Genomic DNA, 17,783 nt, shown 5'->3' with positions numbered 1-17,783 from the left:
AGTAGTTGGCAGGCTTCAATGTATTCTAACCAACCATATAGCTGAGAGGAAGTTTCATGGTTAATTTTCATGCAAAGCTGCATGTTATTAGTATAAGGATACAGTAGTAGGTAATGCTGTCAAATTAGACTGCCAAGAGGAAAATGGAATGTATTAAAAAGCAATGGCCCAAGAACCAAACCCTGGAGGACCTCCTACTTTATGTTAAAATTCATGAGGTCCTGTTTTCACCATTAACACTACAGTTTACAGAATACAGACCAGACAAACAGGATCTTTTTAAGACAAGCACTGAAGATATGACAGTATCACCATTTGGAAATAAATTCTTAATAATCTCTGTCAGTATACCAGAACAGATTTGGTGTTGTGATGAAACTGAAAGCCAGCCTGGAAAAATTCTAGTAGGTGGACTTATCCTTTCAATCATGTACTGTTCTAGATGATTGTGAACCTTACCTGTACACAAGAAGCCTGCTATTGATTGACTTACTGTCAATAAGATGTCAGACAGCTGACTGGGACAAAAGCTTAAAGTTAGAAATAGGATTAAAACAGTACAATCAACAGCACACTTCTTGAGTGTAGGTAAGGGCATATTTGCAATCATTTGGAACAGTACATGACTGAAAGAGTAAATTAATGGTGTGTGCCACTATGTATTCGGCTGTTGTTGTTACATGAACAAGTTTGGTCAGCCAAAGAAACCTGGCGTAGGAGTTTGATTTTAGGGGAAATTGAGAAACAACAGATAGAAACTGATAGTTACAGGAGTAAAAGAAGTAGAAAATGTGTTCGTAGAACAGACAGAATTGCATATAACACCAGTTTGTTTCCAAGACACACAAGTCATGGCAAGTAGTGGGAAAGGAAGAAGACATAATGTGGTACGTGGGAGGAAACTGATTTAAAAAGGTATTTAGGTTTATCTTGACCCTTGTTTCTGATCTTGGGATATTTTTTTTAAAGCTTATCTATGAATTGTGAGGCCAGAAACTCTGCATTGCTGCTTAAATATGTGCTAGTGTTCTCAATTCAGGTGTGTACTAAGGATAGTTTCAATTTTGGCTATATTGCAGCCACTGAATCACTGATTTCTGTCAATGTGAAATTGCAGAGCAGCCTGCATCGTCTACAGCTGAGTTGAAACCGCAGTAGACTAAAAATGAGAACACAGAAGGTGAGAGAGTAGAAGGCAAAAGAAGATTCTTAGAACACATAGAAATGGGAACAGTTAGAGAAATTTGTAATAAGGTTGAATTGAGCCTGTTATGGTGATGTAATACCTTAGGAATCTGGATAGAAAAGAGTTTTCTCACGACAGACTACCCAGTATTTTGGCATTGTGGAATTCTCTGATGTCTGTGGCTTTGAAGAGAGTGCATGACCAGCCATGATTGAATCCAGTTCCTTACCTGTCAGAGGTTCATACAGTAGACTAATAACAGATGAGATAAGAAAATGATCAGATCAAGAAATGTCTTGGGAGAGAGATGTTCCAAGCCATGTAAAATAAGTGCATGTAATGCTATGACTGTAGACTTGAGTTAACCCAAGCACGGAAAGCAATGTGTTATTATGTTATTTTCATTATGTTGAAATCTATAAGTCTGTGGGTTTAGTGGTGCTAGTATGAATCAAATTCCAAACTCAGGCTAAACAGCAGTTCTCATTAACAAACTGCCAACCTTAGTGAATGCAAATGGTTATAGTGGGAATGTTAAGGGATGCTGAACTTTACAGAGTAAGGATGGTAAACACTGTTTGCAGTGCACATCCACTGCAGCTCCTCTGTCCCCTAGGGTATAAGGGTAATAGTTCTAAGAAATAGTTTATCCCCTCTGCTGTTCATAACATAAAATAATTATTTTAATAAGTCTTTTATTATATCACTTTTTATTGGATACAATTATCCAATGTCTTGCCCTCTTTGTTGGTGGTGATTGTTGTTGTGTTAGATTCTGTCATAAAGTTAATTTCCCAGAGGGAATAATAATAAGGGTGACACAGTGGTGCAGTGGTTAGAATTTCAACCTTGCAACCCTGGGGTTCAGGGTTCAGTTCCTGGGATGCTATCTGTGAGGAGCTTGTATGTTCCCCCTGTGTTTATGTTAGATTCCTCTGGTGCTCTGGTTTCCTCTAACAGTCCAAAGGCATGCTGATAGGCATGCTGTGGGAGAAAACAGCAGCTTATAAAAGATACAGAGTTGCTACCAGTTAACAATGATTGGTGTCAGAATTAAAAGTAATAGAAAAACTAAAACAAGCTGAGAATATCATAAGTATGTAGAATATAGAAATTTTGTAGTATTTAAAGTTTATGTTGAATTACAGCACGGAAGGCAATGGATTAGGGCAACTCTATGCTCTCTAGGTAATTCTACAAAAGGAATTTATCCTGCTCACTAGTTACTTGTGCTGTGTGTATGATAGATCAAGTACAGTACTTCAGTGAATAGAAGACTTTGCTTCCATGTGGAAGAAAGAGACAAGATGAGGATTTCAGTATGTAAAATGTGTAGGATTTTTGTGGAAGCAAGTGTATTTAAGTTGCTTAGGTGCTGGAGCACTGGAGGAAAGAGTGGTTAGGCTGGAGACAGGCAATGTTGTCTGGGTAAGGACAAGCAGTTAGTCTGGAACTCTTCTGCTATGTGAGGGATTTCCATGCCGTGCTGAAGCTGATAATCCCCTATCCAGGAGATCCCCTGCCGTTGCTAAGAGGTTGGAGTGTGAAGGTATCCCAGGAACCCTGAGCCCGTGCCACGCTGACCTACTGGAGATGAAAAGGAAATGCAAAGCCTCTTATCCCATAGGGGTTTGTGCCACTCCCCACAACTTTTCAGCTGCTGCACTTTTGGTCAGCAGTCAGGCTAGGAAAGTTAAAATGTAATTTATTCCATAAGAGAGTGGAATAAACCAAACTTTATCAATATAATTACATAAATCCTTTAAGTTTGCCTTTACTGTGTTCAGGTTTGGTATAATAAATACCAAACATCAGAGAGTAAACATCAGTTCATACAGCCATTCAGCTACATTTTTGTTAGATGATGTGTTATGTGAAATATTCAGATACAATACCATATTAGAGGTTTGTGTACTAAATGTACACAACATTTTGAGTACACATATCTACAGTATATATGAATTTCCTGTGAGCAGTGTGCAATTATTCTTTGTGTATAACATTGTTTATGAATAAGAGATTCATTTTTCCCATATAATTTGGTTTTATGTGGTGTAAGTGTGCCTTGCATTCAGGTATCTTAATTAATATTAGCCTGACTGTTCCTCCTTTCTTTTGCCCATGCCTTTGCAACTAGATGCAATATTTAATTCCATTATTTAAGTCCTGTATCTAAATAACAATATTTATCAGCCTGTTTTCTCAGCTTCGTACCAGACTTGTAAGCTGTTTCAGTAATAAATCTACAGTATATTGCCTACTTAAAGTAAATGTATGAAAAAGTGAGGGCTAGAGTTAAATAGATTTAAAGTTGAGAATAGTTGCTGTTCAGTAAGGATAGAGGTATAACATATGTCATCAAAGTATTTTCCCTTGAAACAACAAGTTTGAATAAAAAGTGATGTGCAGTATATGGTAAACATACAGTACGTTATCTTTACTAGGTTTTCTTGTATATGTAATCTGGTGTGTCCACTGTAGTTAATAAGACAAACCCTTCTTGTTCTCTTACAACACCTCACATTCTGCTTTTGGATTGTGGATGAGTCCATGTGACTTGTGAATTTTGATGAAATTCTCTGCATTCTGGCAGCCTCCTGATTTCACCCACTATACTTGCTGCAAGTCACATTGAGACAGAGGAGCCCATCTGGAATTGTTTCATCTTAAAAGCCGTGCTTCCTTTCTTTGGAAAAGACTCTGATAATTTAAGCACCATAGAAAGTCTTTACAGGGAATGAACTGGCTTTATTAGCTCAAGCGGTAGAAGTAAAAATGCATTAGGCCAAAACTATTCAAATATTTAGTTTATTTTAAATTGTATTCATTCATTTTTATAATGGGCTCTTTATCTATAGTAATTGTATCTTAGAAACAGTGTGTATGTATTTTGCAATAAGAATTTTTCATTGGACAATGCTTGCTTTGCTAGGAAGTGTCATGAATATAGAACTCATTTGGAAACTAACATAGACACATTACCAGTGCTGATACATATAAGACTGCAGAGTCTCTCTGTGTTACGGTTTCTGTCTTGGATTCATACAAACTGGACAACGAGTTGGCAGTTTCACCAAAATTACATTAGTAGACTATAGTCTTAACTCCAGACCTAGAAACTATTTTCTTAACACTTTATACTAAAGCCTCATATGTTAACATCATTGCACTGTAAACTTTTGTTCCTTACTCAATGTAAAGAAATGCAGATGTCTGAAGTTTAAAAAAATCCCTTCTTCATTTTGATAATATTTTGATTTTTTGAGGAAGTGTTTTGTGTTTGTAAATATATGAGATTCACAATGATTTGAATTATATATATAATTATATAAAATAACAATATAATTAATCACTGACTCCTTTAATCAACAACAATGCATCCTTTTAGAACTTGAATGTGAAACATGTTGCAGTTTCTTCCAAGAGCAGTGTAGCCGCTTTGCTTTTTTTGGCTAATGCCATACAGGCCTTAATATACAGTATGTGTACATGACCATGGTTATAACAATGTGTAAATCTGAACTGTTTAAGTAATGTGTAAGTTTGAAAATTATGCTTCTTAAAGTCCACATGAGTTAGAGTTAGACTGCCCGTTCAAAATAAGCAAGCAAACTAAATCAGTAACTTTAGAGTTGTTGGAAAGAACACATTGTGTATTATATTCTTTCATACAAATCCTGGCACGTTAAGAAGATGCAACCATTAAGAAGACATGCCCCCACCCAAAAAAAAATGTATCTTAGCATTTCATACCCTGAACATATGACTCAACAGACATTAATCTCACTTGAGTTTTATATCATATTTTATGTCATATTTTATACAGCAGTTCAGACTTTTATTCACTGAGCTTCCCCGCTCAATACTGTAGATTTTAGCTTCTCACTTAGGTATGTTTATAAAATTATTAATAGTTTAATTAGATATATTAGTAATAACTTATTAAAATTATTTGCAAAAATTGAGGATACCTCCCCCTATGTATTCTCTATTGTCAGAACCATTGTGAACAAAGAATATTTTATTGCTTTGACTGTCTCATGCCCATGGAGTCTGAATACGTGTTGAATGAACTGGCATTTTTTTAGTTTTTAGAGTTTTATATCAACTTTTCCAAACTTGCCAAATGCATTCAAGAGAATTCCTCTTACAAGTGGAAGTTGTTTCTAGGATACCAACATTAGAAATGTGCTAAGCAAAAAATAATTCAAAAGATTTTCCTTCTTTTTTGCTTTTGATTGTATACAATTCATTCATTTGACTCCCTTACAAATCAATCAGTATGTGGTGCTCAGTGCTCCCCAGTCGTCTTCCTGTCCTCAACAATTTGCAACCAGTCTCCCACTAGGAATCCCTCAGTGTGTCACTAACCCAAGAGACACAGATCCAATTTCAGGGGCTCCATGTGGGGGCCTGATCGTACAACACTGAGGCTCACATGATCTCGTAAATGGAACCTGCTGGAATTGTGCGGGGAGGTGGGGTCTGTAAAGGCGAAAGGGAGGAGGGAGTGTCAGAGGTTACCCTTCCTGCTGTGTGATGTTTTGTAAACTGGAGAAAAGCTGCATTGTGAGAGAAACCATGCGCAGGCAAAGTTTGCTTCTTGGACCAGACCCTGCCTCTCAGCTGTAAGGAAGGGCAATAAACTGAAGCTGTGGCAGGTAACACAGCGAGAGTCATTTCTTCCCCTTAAAAAAGATTAGAAACAGCCGATGCATTTTATGGCCAACTAAGACCTCATTTAACAAGCAAATTTTTATCTTAGACATATGTCACCCCATATATGGAGTGCCATGTCTGGAGATTTGCTTCAGTGGCCCAAAGGTGACATGAACAGATTTTGAGTTTCTTCAATATGCAACAAACATTTAAAAAAAGGTAGTTTTCTTTAGTAGAAGCCAAATCACAATACGTAATAAAGAAATCCAGCTATTGGTGTTCTAACTTTGGAGGGATACATTTTAGCAGTCAATTTAAACTCCACAGCAAGCCTTTCATTTTATCTTATATACAGCCCTCACAAGGTATCATTTGAGTGTCTCCACTGATAGCAAAGTACAGAAGATGCATCCTCATTAGTGTACTTTACAACTGCTAAAAAAAAAAAGTCTGTAAAGTAAAGATCGTATAGTATTTTACCTGGAGCTCAAGATGCACATGGAATAAAATTATAGATTTTTTTTCCCCATCAACTTGGTGTTGAAGCAGTGACAAGAGGAATGATAGAGTTAGACCTTAAAGTCACATAGATTATTCTTTGGAGACAGGCTCATCAACCTTGTGCACCCTGCCGGAGTAGCTCTAACAAGCTAATCAAGACAAAATGTGTGATAATTTAGATTGTATATGTTATATACTGTAGATATAGAGCTATAAAGCTAAATAGAGTTATCCAGTTAATTAAAAAATAGCAAATATAAAAGCACATACAGTGTCAACCTAATAAATCTTCAGAAACGGGTGCAAAGAGGCAATGGTTACGCTCATGTTTGTGAATTCTCTTCACATTCTCTTGATATTCTTGGATTGGTACTATCTCATTAACCCCATTAGGAGATAATGACTGCATCTGCAAACAGCTTCATTAACTGATAAATGGTTTTATGGTAGAATAGAGAAGATGTCTTTATACTGTAAGCTATGGGTTAACTTTAGCTGGAGCTCAGTCAAGGCTCCATTTGATATTTCCAATCCCTGAATCAAGGAAAAAGCTGTTTCATAGCAGCAATATTTTTTTCATGATAATTATGGCAAATGAGCAAAGTAAGGAATACAGACTGACCAGAACTGCAGTATGAGGCTTCTACCTGTTGACAACGTAAACACATGTGTTTTTTGACAAGAACAGTCCCAGGAAGGCAGTGCCCACTGCAGTAAATCAATAAAAATGAGAAAGTTTTATGTCCAGAAAAGCTGTTAACATTATAAAATATGAGATGCAAGACACCAAGGAATCCAAAAAATGACAATAGAAGTTTATTTCTATGTTCTGTGAGCTCCATAAGTTTTGTTTTGTATAATAAATATTATATTTGTTATTTGAATTGAAAATACTATTGAAATGGAGCTAGATTTCACAGGATTTCAGTATAAACACACAGGCAGGGTGATTCGGCATTTCTCCAATATGCCTTTTCAAACTCTATGGGAATCAGATTATGTTTATTGAAAAGTAACAAATCACATGTTTTTGGGGTTTTTTTTAACAAAAAGAGAATTTTACTTGTTATAAACACATGATTGAAACAGGAGTATATGTTGGAGATCTTATTTATGGCAGTTGAAGCTTACTTCCTGCCTGCGAGTTTTTGTTCTGGGGAACAATTCAGGGGAGCTTTCTTGAAGTCAGAAAAAAAGAGAAGAAAAAAAGTTTTTTTATGTGGCCTTATTAAGCAAAATGCTGGAAAACAGTCCCCAATCTGCATTTTTTTAGAAGTACTACATTGCAATTACGGCTATAATGCTAAAACTAAGCTTGTACTAAATGAGGCTGTTCTATTTTTTTTAACTATATGGACTGCAATTTAACTTCAGACCTACAACTAGGGTGTTTTAATCCTTTAGAAATAGTCTGAATCTAGTAGCTTGTCTCATACGTACTTTCAAGCATAGCCTATTTTGATTTTTTATTTGAGCTATTTTGCAAATGTGTGTACGTGCTAAAGGAGTTGAGAAAAAGACCAAACACTTTATTATAAAGCCGCCCATGTTTTCCTACAGTATGTGAATTACCATAGTGTCTAATCTAAATAACTACTGTAAGGTGGTAAAGAAATGGTCTTGGGCACCATGGTCATACGAAGATGCTGCCTTGCTTGAGTAAACTCTTGAGTCCTAGGCTGAATTACACAGATTGAAGTACCTTCTATGTTGATATGACCTCTTTCTGTTCTTATGAATTTTCTCTGGGTAATCCAGTTTCCTTCTATTGCTCAAAGGCATGCTGGATAGATTTGATTGGTTATTCTAAATTGTACAGTATATTTCTCCATAAACATAGTCCGGCAGTGGACTGCTGGCTCTTAATACCGTCTTGTTCCCCTTAGTTGACATTCATCAGGAATATTGGCTTTCTAGGAATGGGTGCATGAAAGCAATACTCTTTACTCTGTTTTATGATTAGAGACATCCATTGATTATAATAAATAACCTGTATACTAAACATCCTACTATATTTATTGTACTACATCCACTCAATCAAGTACTGGAAACCTGCTGGCTGTGAAAGAAGTCTAGTAAAGGTTTGCAGTTGACTTTTACTGTATATATATGATACAGGTGTACTCTACACAATATGTAATGCATCAAGCCAGGTTTTATTATTATTAATAGTAGTAGATGTAATATACGGCATGTCGACACACACACTCATATTGCAGTTAGTCTTATTTCATCCTGTACAGTCTGACGTCTACATAATATTGCAATTGTTTATCATCATACACAGAACAGTATTTTTCACTCACTTATCACACCTAGATCCATCAGGTTTCAAATTCATCCAATGTCTACTAATACAGTTGGATCCTCCAAGTTAATTGGGATTAATTCAATTCAATTAAATGTTCAAGAACAACCCCACCTCTTCATATTTGAAATACTCTGTTCTATTGTAATATTATAAAAGTTAAGGTGCCTTTATTTAGACACAAAAATAGTTCTGTGTTATGGCAAAAGAAGGATAGTCAGAGCTCTCAAATCATCATCAGTGAAACAGTTTATTATGGGTATGCTGTATAAGAGGACAGTACAGGTATGAAAATTAGCTGGGAAATCATTTAATGGATCCTCTACAGCAGCATTTGAATCAAATTAGTTGAAATCGATCTTTGTTCTCATTTTATTCTTTGACCATTTGTCTCCTAACAAACTTTTGGTTTGTTAATTAATACTGTAACTGAAGACTTAACTCAGTGTGGCACTTGTGAAGCATGCTCTTACAATTTTGTTGCCCTGTTTGTTGAAGAGAGCCTTTGACAAGGAAATAGATTGCATCCTGCTTGGCATGGGCCTCTGAGCCCGTGTAAGCAGCATGCTGGCGGTCGGCCGCATGGCCATCTTATGTCCCTTTCACTTCTGTCAAGAACCCCCCCCCCCCCTCCTTTTTCTGCCCACGAGTTACTCCTTTGTGAGGAATGAAATGCCTTCCAGTTACCCCCAAGATCCCCCTTGTACAGAACCACAGAGGGTTCTTCTCACCCCGAACTAGCTGGCTTCATGCCCAGCTTCTTGAACACAAGGGAGAAAGGACCTGACTTTCTCTACTCGAGAAATCCCTTCCACTTTTCCTTTAAGAGGGATCTTAGCCTCGTGCTGTGTGGCACTTTTATCAGCTTCATCTGAAAAAAGCAGATTCAGTGGATTTGATTTTTTAGCCTGTTTCTTTCTATAATACCTCATACTGTACTCTGTGTTTCTGGGATCTTTACATGTAGGCCTTGGAGCATCTTTCTTTTCTATCCTGATGGATTAAAGTGTTCACCTCTTCACAGATTTTGAAGAAAACATGTCTGCATACAGTACAGTGACATAACCCACAAAGCCAGAGATCACTTTTACAGCATGCATATTCCTAGACTGTGATAGTTCTTAATAACAACGGAATAAGTTGTAACTACGTACAACTTAATTATGTAAAGTTTTAGAAAACATGAAAAAATATGTGCTGAGGAAAAGATTGACTGAAAAACGTATGTCCCTTATGCACCTTTAGTCCCGTTTCTTAGTTTATCTACAGTTTTCGTGGGGCTTGAATTGGGAAGGTAATATCGAACCAAATAACAGCATGATCTTTGTCAACGGAAGAAATATAGCCATTAGTGATGCCATTAGCACCTCTCAGGAGCATTCCAATGTGGAGACAAATAATAAGCAGATCTCTAAAGCAGTGGAATTTCAGTTCCAATACAAGTGGATTGTGGTTGCTTTTCAAGTAGTGCCATTGCTGAAAGATAGACATTCCCCAGACATCCTGTGGCAGCAGGCCAGCATTTAGTTAATTTAGTGAAGTGGAATATGTGTGCTCATCAATCAGAGACTGAGGTTTACCTTTGTGGTTAGCAAAATACTAGTGGCAGAGGTTTACGTATCAGTTAGAGGTTGAACCAAATCATACTTCGTCACTGCAGTATTCAACAGAGCTGAGTTCATATTCTCTCCAGGCCTCAGGCAGCATTGTCTGTGTGCATATGGAAGTCTGAATAGAGGGATTCCTTTTCCCATGGGCTTACTGTCTCTTTGACTCTGTATCCACTGAGTAAGGAGATCTATGTTTTGGTGTTGCCTTTGTACCAGTCTGTGCACATGGACTAGTATATTTGCATAGTTGGCAGCAATCCTGAGAGAAAGAGAGAGAAAGGGACATACTGAATGAATCTTGGATGATTACAAAGACTGAGATTTTCATTGCTGCCCCTTTCACTGTCCCTCCGCACACCACTTCTTGATCTGTATTTCACTCGCCCAGGATGATATACAGTAAAAACACAAATGAGAAAAATAAACAGTAATATTTGTAGGCATTTTCCTAATAAATGAAATCAGACAGGAATCTTTTTGTATAATGAGGTGATCATATATATCATATTATGATCTGCATCATAAAGAACCATTAATCCGTACAAATGTATAAAACTTTAAAATACCGGCACCATAACACATCAGTAGTTTAATTTGTATTAATTTATAAGATATAAAAAGCAGAGTTTTGTTTAATTTTATTCACCTTTCCATTCTTGTTATTCTTGTCACCATATCTCCTTTTTTATTCTGGGGCTAAAGGATTCTTTTACTACTGCAGACGTCCATTTTTTATAGTATTTAATGAAATCAAGACATTTTCCTGTCTGGCCTTCTTTTTAGAACTCCCTTCAGTCTTTGGGAGGGATAGAAAAACAAACATCAATGTGGTCATACATCTTGGGATGTGCCTGTCTGTCTCCACACTGGTGCGTATGTGCTTTCATAGGCCATCAAGGGAAGTGAGATGGAACATCTGCACTTCTCTTTTCCAGAATGGAGGAATAGATTTACTGTGGTTTTAGCTGAAGCCTGAGTAACTCATTGGCACGGTGACAAAAGAGAACAACTTAAATCATCTCATTACTTTCATTGAAAATAAATCTAAACTGTAGAGCGGATGTGAACTCTAACAAACCTAAAGATCAACCATTTCCATGACAACTCTGTAAACTAACATGCTAGGTGGCCCAGGCACACAACAACTATGGCAACAATATACAAGCTGATGATAAAGATTGCTGTGTGATGTACAAGTCACGATCTGATCACTTTTAGGGTTTAAATCTGTTTTTGCTCCACTGACAACGTAATATATTATAACAGGTATATAAGGGATTATAGTTTTAAAAAATAATACATAAGACATATTGACATATGCAAAAAAGCATACATATTTCTAAAAAGTGCCCCATGACGTTGATACAGTATCTAAACAGAGAAGGGAAAATGATAGTAATTTCTGGAAAACTTCCCCCCTTCCTTAAACAGCAACGTAAAATGCATTTAAAACACTTGTTATTTTGGCACAACTATGGTAAACATTGTAAAAATTGCCTCATTAACATTATACTTTAAGACAATGGTCTTTGGTAAACATTTGTCTATCTTTGAAGTCACCCCAGTAATAACTGGAAATGTCTTTCCTGAACAGTAAACCAAGAGGCTAGCCAGCTCTGGAGGATTTTACTGAAAATGTCTTAAGACACACACTGTGACCACTAGCTGATTTTTTAGTTGAAATTCACTTTTAAACTTCAAAATGGAGTCAGGATACATAGAGTGACTAAACTAGGCTTCTGCTCAATTCCTTTCTGCAGACCTTCAGTACACATTGCTTCTTTGTGAAGCTCTGTAGCAGTATCACCTAATGGAGAGAAATCGGATTTGCTATTCATTACACACACAAGGCTCCTGACACTGATGTGGCATTTCAATTGCAAACGGTAATAAAGAAAAAAAGCAGGTCCATCTTGTGATGTCCTCTACAGTAATATTATTGCAGAAGTAATCTGTTGTAAAAAACATTTACTACAGCTGGGTTCTCCTTCTGAGACCAACGAAGATTATGGAGATTGGTTTACCATAAAAGAGGCTTGCATAGTACAATTAATGGTTTTACTCTAACAAGATTAGGATAATCATATTAAGGTTGTAGTGCATAACCGAGACCTGGAATGAAAAGGCGGCTGTCTCACTTTCGCCCTGTTCCGTTGGTGTACAGTACGTTCAAGGTCACAAGCCATACACAACTGTTTAATTGTATGCTTTTATACAGTGGGTAGTGGCGAGAAAGCTGATAAGATTCAGAAATCCTTAGGGGAGTTATTTTTCCATTTATTAACATTGTGTTTCTTTAAAACACAATGGTACATGATTCCAATTCCTGCATGCCAGCTGAACAAGATACAGCATTCTGCGTGTATAACCATATTGTAATCCTCATTTTCCAACCAAAACAACCTTACTCTGAAGCATTGTAGTACTTCACTGGGATTTCTCACTAGCACACCACTCTGTCTCTTACCTGAGAATGAAGTCTTTTCTACTTTATAGAACATCAACACGAAATGCATAAGGAAACTATTTCCAACCATATTCCAGCCATATTCAGGCTTGATAATGTTAAGACATTAGCATTAACAGGGTTCTTATGAAAAACAACAATTTACAATGTTTTATATTGAAAGTTCTGTTTTATAAATGAACCAGGTCAGTTATTTTATTTAACCAGCATCTTTTACTTGTGTGTTGTGGTACACATGTTTCTTGTAAACCAAGTTATGTTCTATTAAAAAGGCATTGAATATCAACAAAGACCCTGTGGCTTTCGGAGCGGATGAAAGCCCTGAATAAATTAAACATTAAATGTAAAACAGCTGAAAAAATATTCAGAGGAAATGATATCACAGCCTGAACAACAAAGGATGTCCACTACATACTGTAGCATATGGTTTATAAAAGCAGTTGGTAATAATAGGCATTTTTAGAGATCTGAAACATGATATTTAAAATATTATTGTGGCATCGGCTAATTCACTTTTCTTACTAAGACTGAGCAAAAACATGTCTGGAAAAACAGTTAAACCATACTATCCTGATGCAATAAAAGTTACTTCTTGAAATTCTAAAGTTACTTTAAAAAAATAAGGCAGTTACAATTGGTTTTAGATAAAATTGTTTTAAAACATCTTGTATAAAACACCTGCAGAGAAGATTTACAGCTGGCTGCATACGTTATGTCCAGTCATTTTCTAGGACAACTTGGCTTTTGCTTTCTCTATCCTTACTTGGAAACTATTCCCTAGGCTTCTTGATGAATGCTGGTGTACTCTGTGCCTAACACATGATTAGCGTACAAAAATGACTACCAGCTCTCACCTTTCTAACTCTATATTCTTTCTTAAACAGATGGATTTATTAATTTTAATGAATGGGTAATTGCATAGTTATCAATCATCTGAATTAAATCTGATCAGTCACAACAACTAATGTTAACAGGAGAATTTCATGTTGTTATACCCGCACTGGAGTGTGCTGCATAGCTTTAACAAAAAGTACAGAATATTATTGACCAGTTAGAAGAGGCATTTTTGCATTTTATATCTGCACATCGAGATATTCTTCCTTTTAACATGTTTCTAGAATTTAAGGTATTATTTCTACATATTAAGAACCTATAAAAGAGATGGTTTTTATAGTATACGTTATAGAATTTCAAAGTCTTATTTGTTATGCTTGTCAGTGTAGTTGAGCTTTTTTGTCTTCAGCTGAACCATAACCAATTAATTAAGGTAATAAAAGACAGCAGCATTCAGAAGTGAGTGTATCTGAAAATAGACTCAAATCCATTTGGCTTGATTATGAGATGACCTAGTCAAAGTATATATTTTAATTTGTGTTCTTTTTTTCTGTCTCTCTGCCTTTCCCAAACACAGCCAGAGGAGTTTGAAGCAGTCCATTCCCATACGTTCCGAGTGAAGACCTTCAAAAAGGGAAAACACTGTGGGGTGTGTAAGCAGACAGTCAACAAGGAAGGGCTTATCTGTCGAGGTTAGTTTTGGCATGCTGATGGGAAACATAATGCTGTCTTATGTTGGGAGGATATGACATACTGAACAATTTGAGTTTTTTTTGGTGCAAAACACTATTTATCCTTCTAACAATAAATTGGGAAGCCGTATAATAAATAATTAATCTAGTAAGTAGTCTTGTTAGCCTTGGATCTATATACCTGCCCTAGCATTCCAAATCCCAGGAAGCATCTTGGACAAGGTAACAATGACATACAGTATGCTGATTCCATATGCTAAATAAAGCAGGTGAGACCAGAGGTACCTACTCCTGGACAGTACTAAGTTCTTCTACAGAAATACACACTGAAAAAGCCTTAATACACTGGGGGATAACAGGCCACAGGACAAACTATAGATCCATTGCAAAATTGATAATACACTTTTTATGAAAAAATATTAACATGCAAATATACTAAGGACCATCAGAATAGTGAACTATCTGTTGCCATTATTACTATAGTATAATAGAAAAGACTACAAAGTGAAGAAGAGGCTGCAGTCAGAGAGAATCTTAATCTAGCTATTATCTGATTATATGCTATCTAATTTAGCAGTCACTGCCTACTTACCTTCATCAACCTTTAAGGAGTAGGTGCTGTTCAGCTGTATTATGTGGTTTTGCTCATTTGTAGCATGTTAGAGTGAACACGGTTATAATAAAAGTAAATTTAGACAATTTTCAAATTAAGTAGAATTTGCATCATAAGCAGAAACAGACGTGGTCAAACATAACTGCATTTGCATGCAAATTCTGCTCTTTGGTGCTTACAGCTACTACAGTGTTTTACTGTCAGTTCTTTAGTATTTTGTATATGCATGCAATTTAACCTAGATATCACTTGCATAATTAAAATTAACATTTAGACAGAAAACGTATTTATTGCAGGCATACAACTGGAATTGGATCTTGGCTATGCTACTGCATGTGCTACTCCTTGACTGCTAATTGCAAGGGTTACAAAAAGGAATAAAACAAAAAAGGCATAACAGGCATAGATGGGTAGACACAATTCAAGAGCTCACAAATTATAGACAGTCGAGGGCAGAGATTCAGACACACAGCTGAGTCTAGCACAAGCAGAACCTAAAGCTTAACCAGTGTTGACAAGCAGAAAGCATCTCTATTTATTATGTGATAAAGACAAAGTACAAAGATGGAAGAACCATTTCAGGTCTCCAGTTCCCCAAGGAAATCTTTGTTTCACCCTGCAAACCCCATGTGAAACAGGAGAACCACACAAAAATCACTTATCCTCAGAAATGTATGCTTCATAATCCTGGAGGACAATGTGTACCTTCACAAAGCTTTACAAACCAGAAGGTCAGATGGAGAACTTGGAGCAGTGTAATAAGTTCAAGTAGCAGCACCAAGGCTTTCAATAAATCTTACTTGCATTTCATTTTTCACATCTCAATAAACCGTTGCTTCAGTGAAAGTGAAAAGCCTAAGTACACATGGATTTTTAGCTGTATTTATTTATTTTTCTTTGTTTTCAACATGCCATTGTGAAGTCCAGACACAGAGCTTTGGTTTTTATCACCATCTCTTTTGAAGTGGTTCATTAAGGGCCTTATTTATATTATGAATGTGTCTTTAAGTTTAAGGTTTAGGTTTCACTAAAGCAGAAAAACTCTCTATAGAGTGTGAATACTAAATATTTCATTGTTAAAACTGGCAACAAAATAACACTTTTGCAGGTTAGCTTTAAAATTAAGGGAGTTTGATTTGAAATCACTCAGTCAAAAACAAACCAGGAAAATTAAATAAGATTATGTGTTATTATTTGGCAATGCTTCTTTTTACAGGTGCAGAACTGATTTGATTTAGTGTCTAGTGTCCAGTTAAATAATGCAGTGGCTTTGTTTATAACCTACAGAGAATCCAATAAGACTTGAACATCAGAAGCAAATATCCATGAAGTGCTTACCATTTTATGGGCCTATGAAATATGGAAGCAATATTAATAGTGCTGGTCCCTGGCTGGTAAAAATTGATTATGGACATTCTGAAAAAACACCTACTGTAATGAACAAACATTTATGGGTTTCAGCACCACTTTTCCAATGGACAGCTCCTCAAATAGTCTCAATTGCTGAAGTGGATGGTTGTAAAACTGTGGCTCTAGGAAAGCTTCGGATGCTTTTCTTTGGGTTTCTAGGTCTTTGAAGTGGGATCACATGCAGATATTGTTGTTAAATTATTCCCTTTAAGACAATTTTGATCTAATTTAGGTTGTTAAGAACTGTGTTGGAAAAAAAACCCTGCAGACTACTCCAAAATCAGGATTAACCATTGTTGGTATAAAGAATAAAAGTGCATGTTGTCAGTGGACTATGGTGCATTTCTGCAGAGGCCTCATGCAGAGGCATGTTGCTGTAAATGGACTGTTTTAATGAATATCTTTTGAAATACCTGACACTTTGACTATTTTTAAAATTAGAAGTGCCGCATTATCCTAGATAAAACACTGCTTTGGAAAAAAAACAACATGCTAAGTGTACTGAATAAACAAGAAAGAACTGGGACACCTGGCCCTTTCTAAGTAGGTTAGAAAGTAGTTTTACTGTAGCATTGTCTGCACGTCAGATATCCATTGATTATATGAGCCATTATAAAGCAAGCTTATCTTGTGGATTATATTTGAAGGGAAGGGGTCTTATTTATCTATTTCCCTCTGTCTAAATAAGTAAATCCCCAGACTAAGGAAACTGTCTGTGGGGAATAGTTAAGGGATGGTCAGATGGACTTTGGCAGAGCTAGCCAGAATATTTTGTCTTTGTGATGTATTGCTTGTAACACAGGGGTTTTTAAGCTAAAATCTTGACAGTGAAATTGATACCGTGCATAAAAGCAAATAATCTCTTCCACGTCTAATGCTAATGAAAAAGATCTGTATAAAGAATGGTAAATTACATTAGCTATACTACATTTAAAAATGTCAAGAACAGGAGAATTAATCTGTTATTAGAGTTAACATTTTCCTGCAATTTAGTTTCTTTCTCCTTGCATATAATTTATGTCAATTAAACTTACAGATACTGCAAATGCCATTTAACTATGTTGTATGACTTGAGCAAGATAAAAGTATAGATAATTTTCCAATTATAAAAGATATTTTGTGACCTTGCAATCTTCAATTTCAAATGTAATAATATAGTATCTGAATGCTAATTACTTACTACATTTAATGTTAATGTTAATGCAAATAGTGTCTCTGTTTGGTCATTTGGCCAATTAGTAGTAATTAAGTTTAATATGATTGATTATCGGGGTTGAAGCAAGAATTAGCACTACCCATCACATATATACATAGGAACAAGTAATAGGTTTATTCCATGCTGAAAAAAAGAAGAAAGAGAACACAACGTTTCGGCCGTGGAGCCTTCTTCAGGTGTGACACCTGAATATCAAATAATATGTGATAAAGTTAATGCTCTGGAGCAATAAGTGAAACAATTTAAATAATAGTGTGTGTGGGGATATTTAACAATATTTTGGCATG

General features: G+C 36.1%; 1 protein-coding gene across 5 annotated transcripts in view; it reads left to right on the top strand.

The window, feature by feature from the left end:
• tns1b (tensin 1b) overlaps positions 1 to 17,783 on the top strand; it is a 262,650-nt gene that overhangs the window by 80,137 nt on the left and 164,730 nt on the right. For all 5 annotated transcript variants that reach the window (XM_088931354.1, XM_088931353.1, XM_088931352.1 and 2 more), the window contains exon 2: positions 14,143 to 14,257. In XM_088931354.1, the coding sequence (XP_088787480.1) occupies positions 14,143 to 14,257 (115 nt within the window). The remainder of the gene's footprint in view (positions 1 to 14,142; positions 14,258 to 17,783) is intronic.

This window comes from Atractosteus spatula, chromosome 13, assembly GCF_055471065.1.
Source record: "Atractosteus spatula isolate fAtrSpa1 chromosome 13, fAtrSpa1.hap1, whole genome shotgun sequence".
NCBI lineage: Eukaryota > Metazoa > Chordata > Actinopteri > Semionotiformes > Lepisosteidae > Atractosteus > Atractosteus spatula.
Note: the sequence above shows the minus strand (reverse complement) of the source record. Positions and strands in the feature narration are given on the sequence as shown.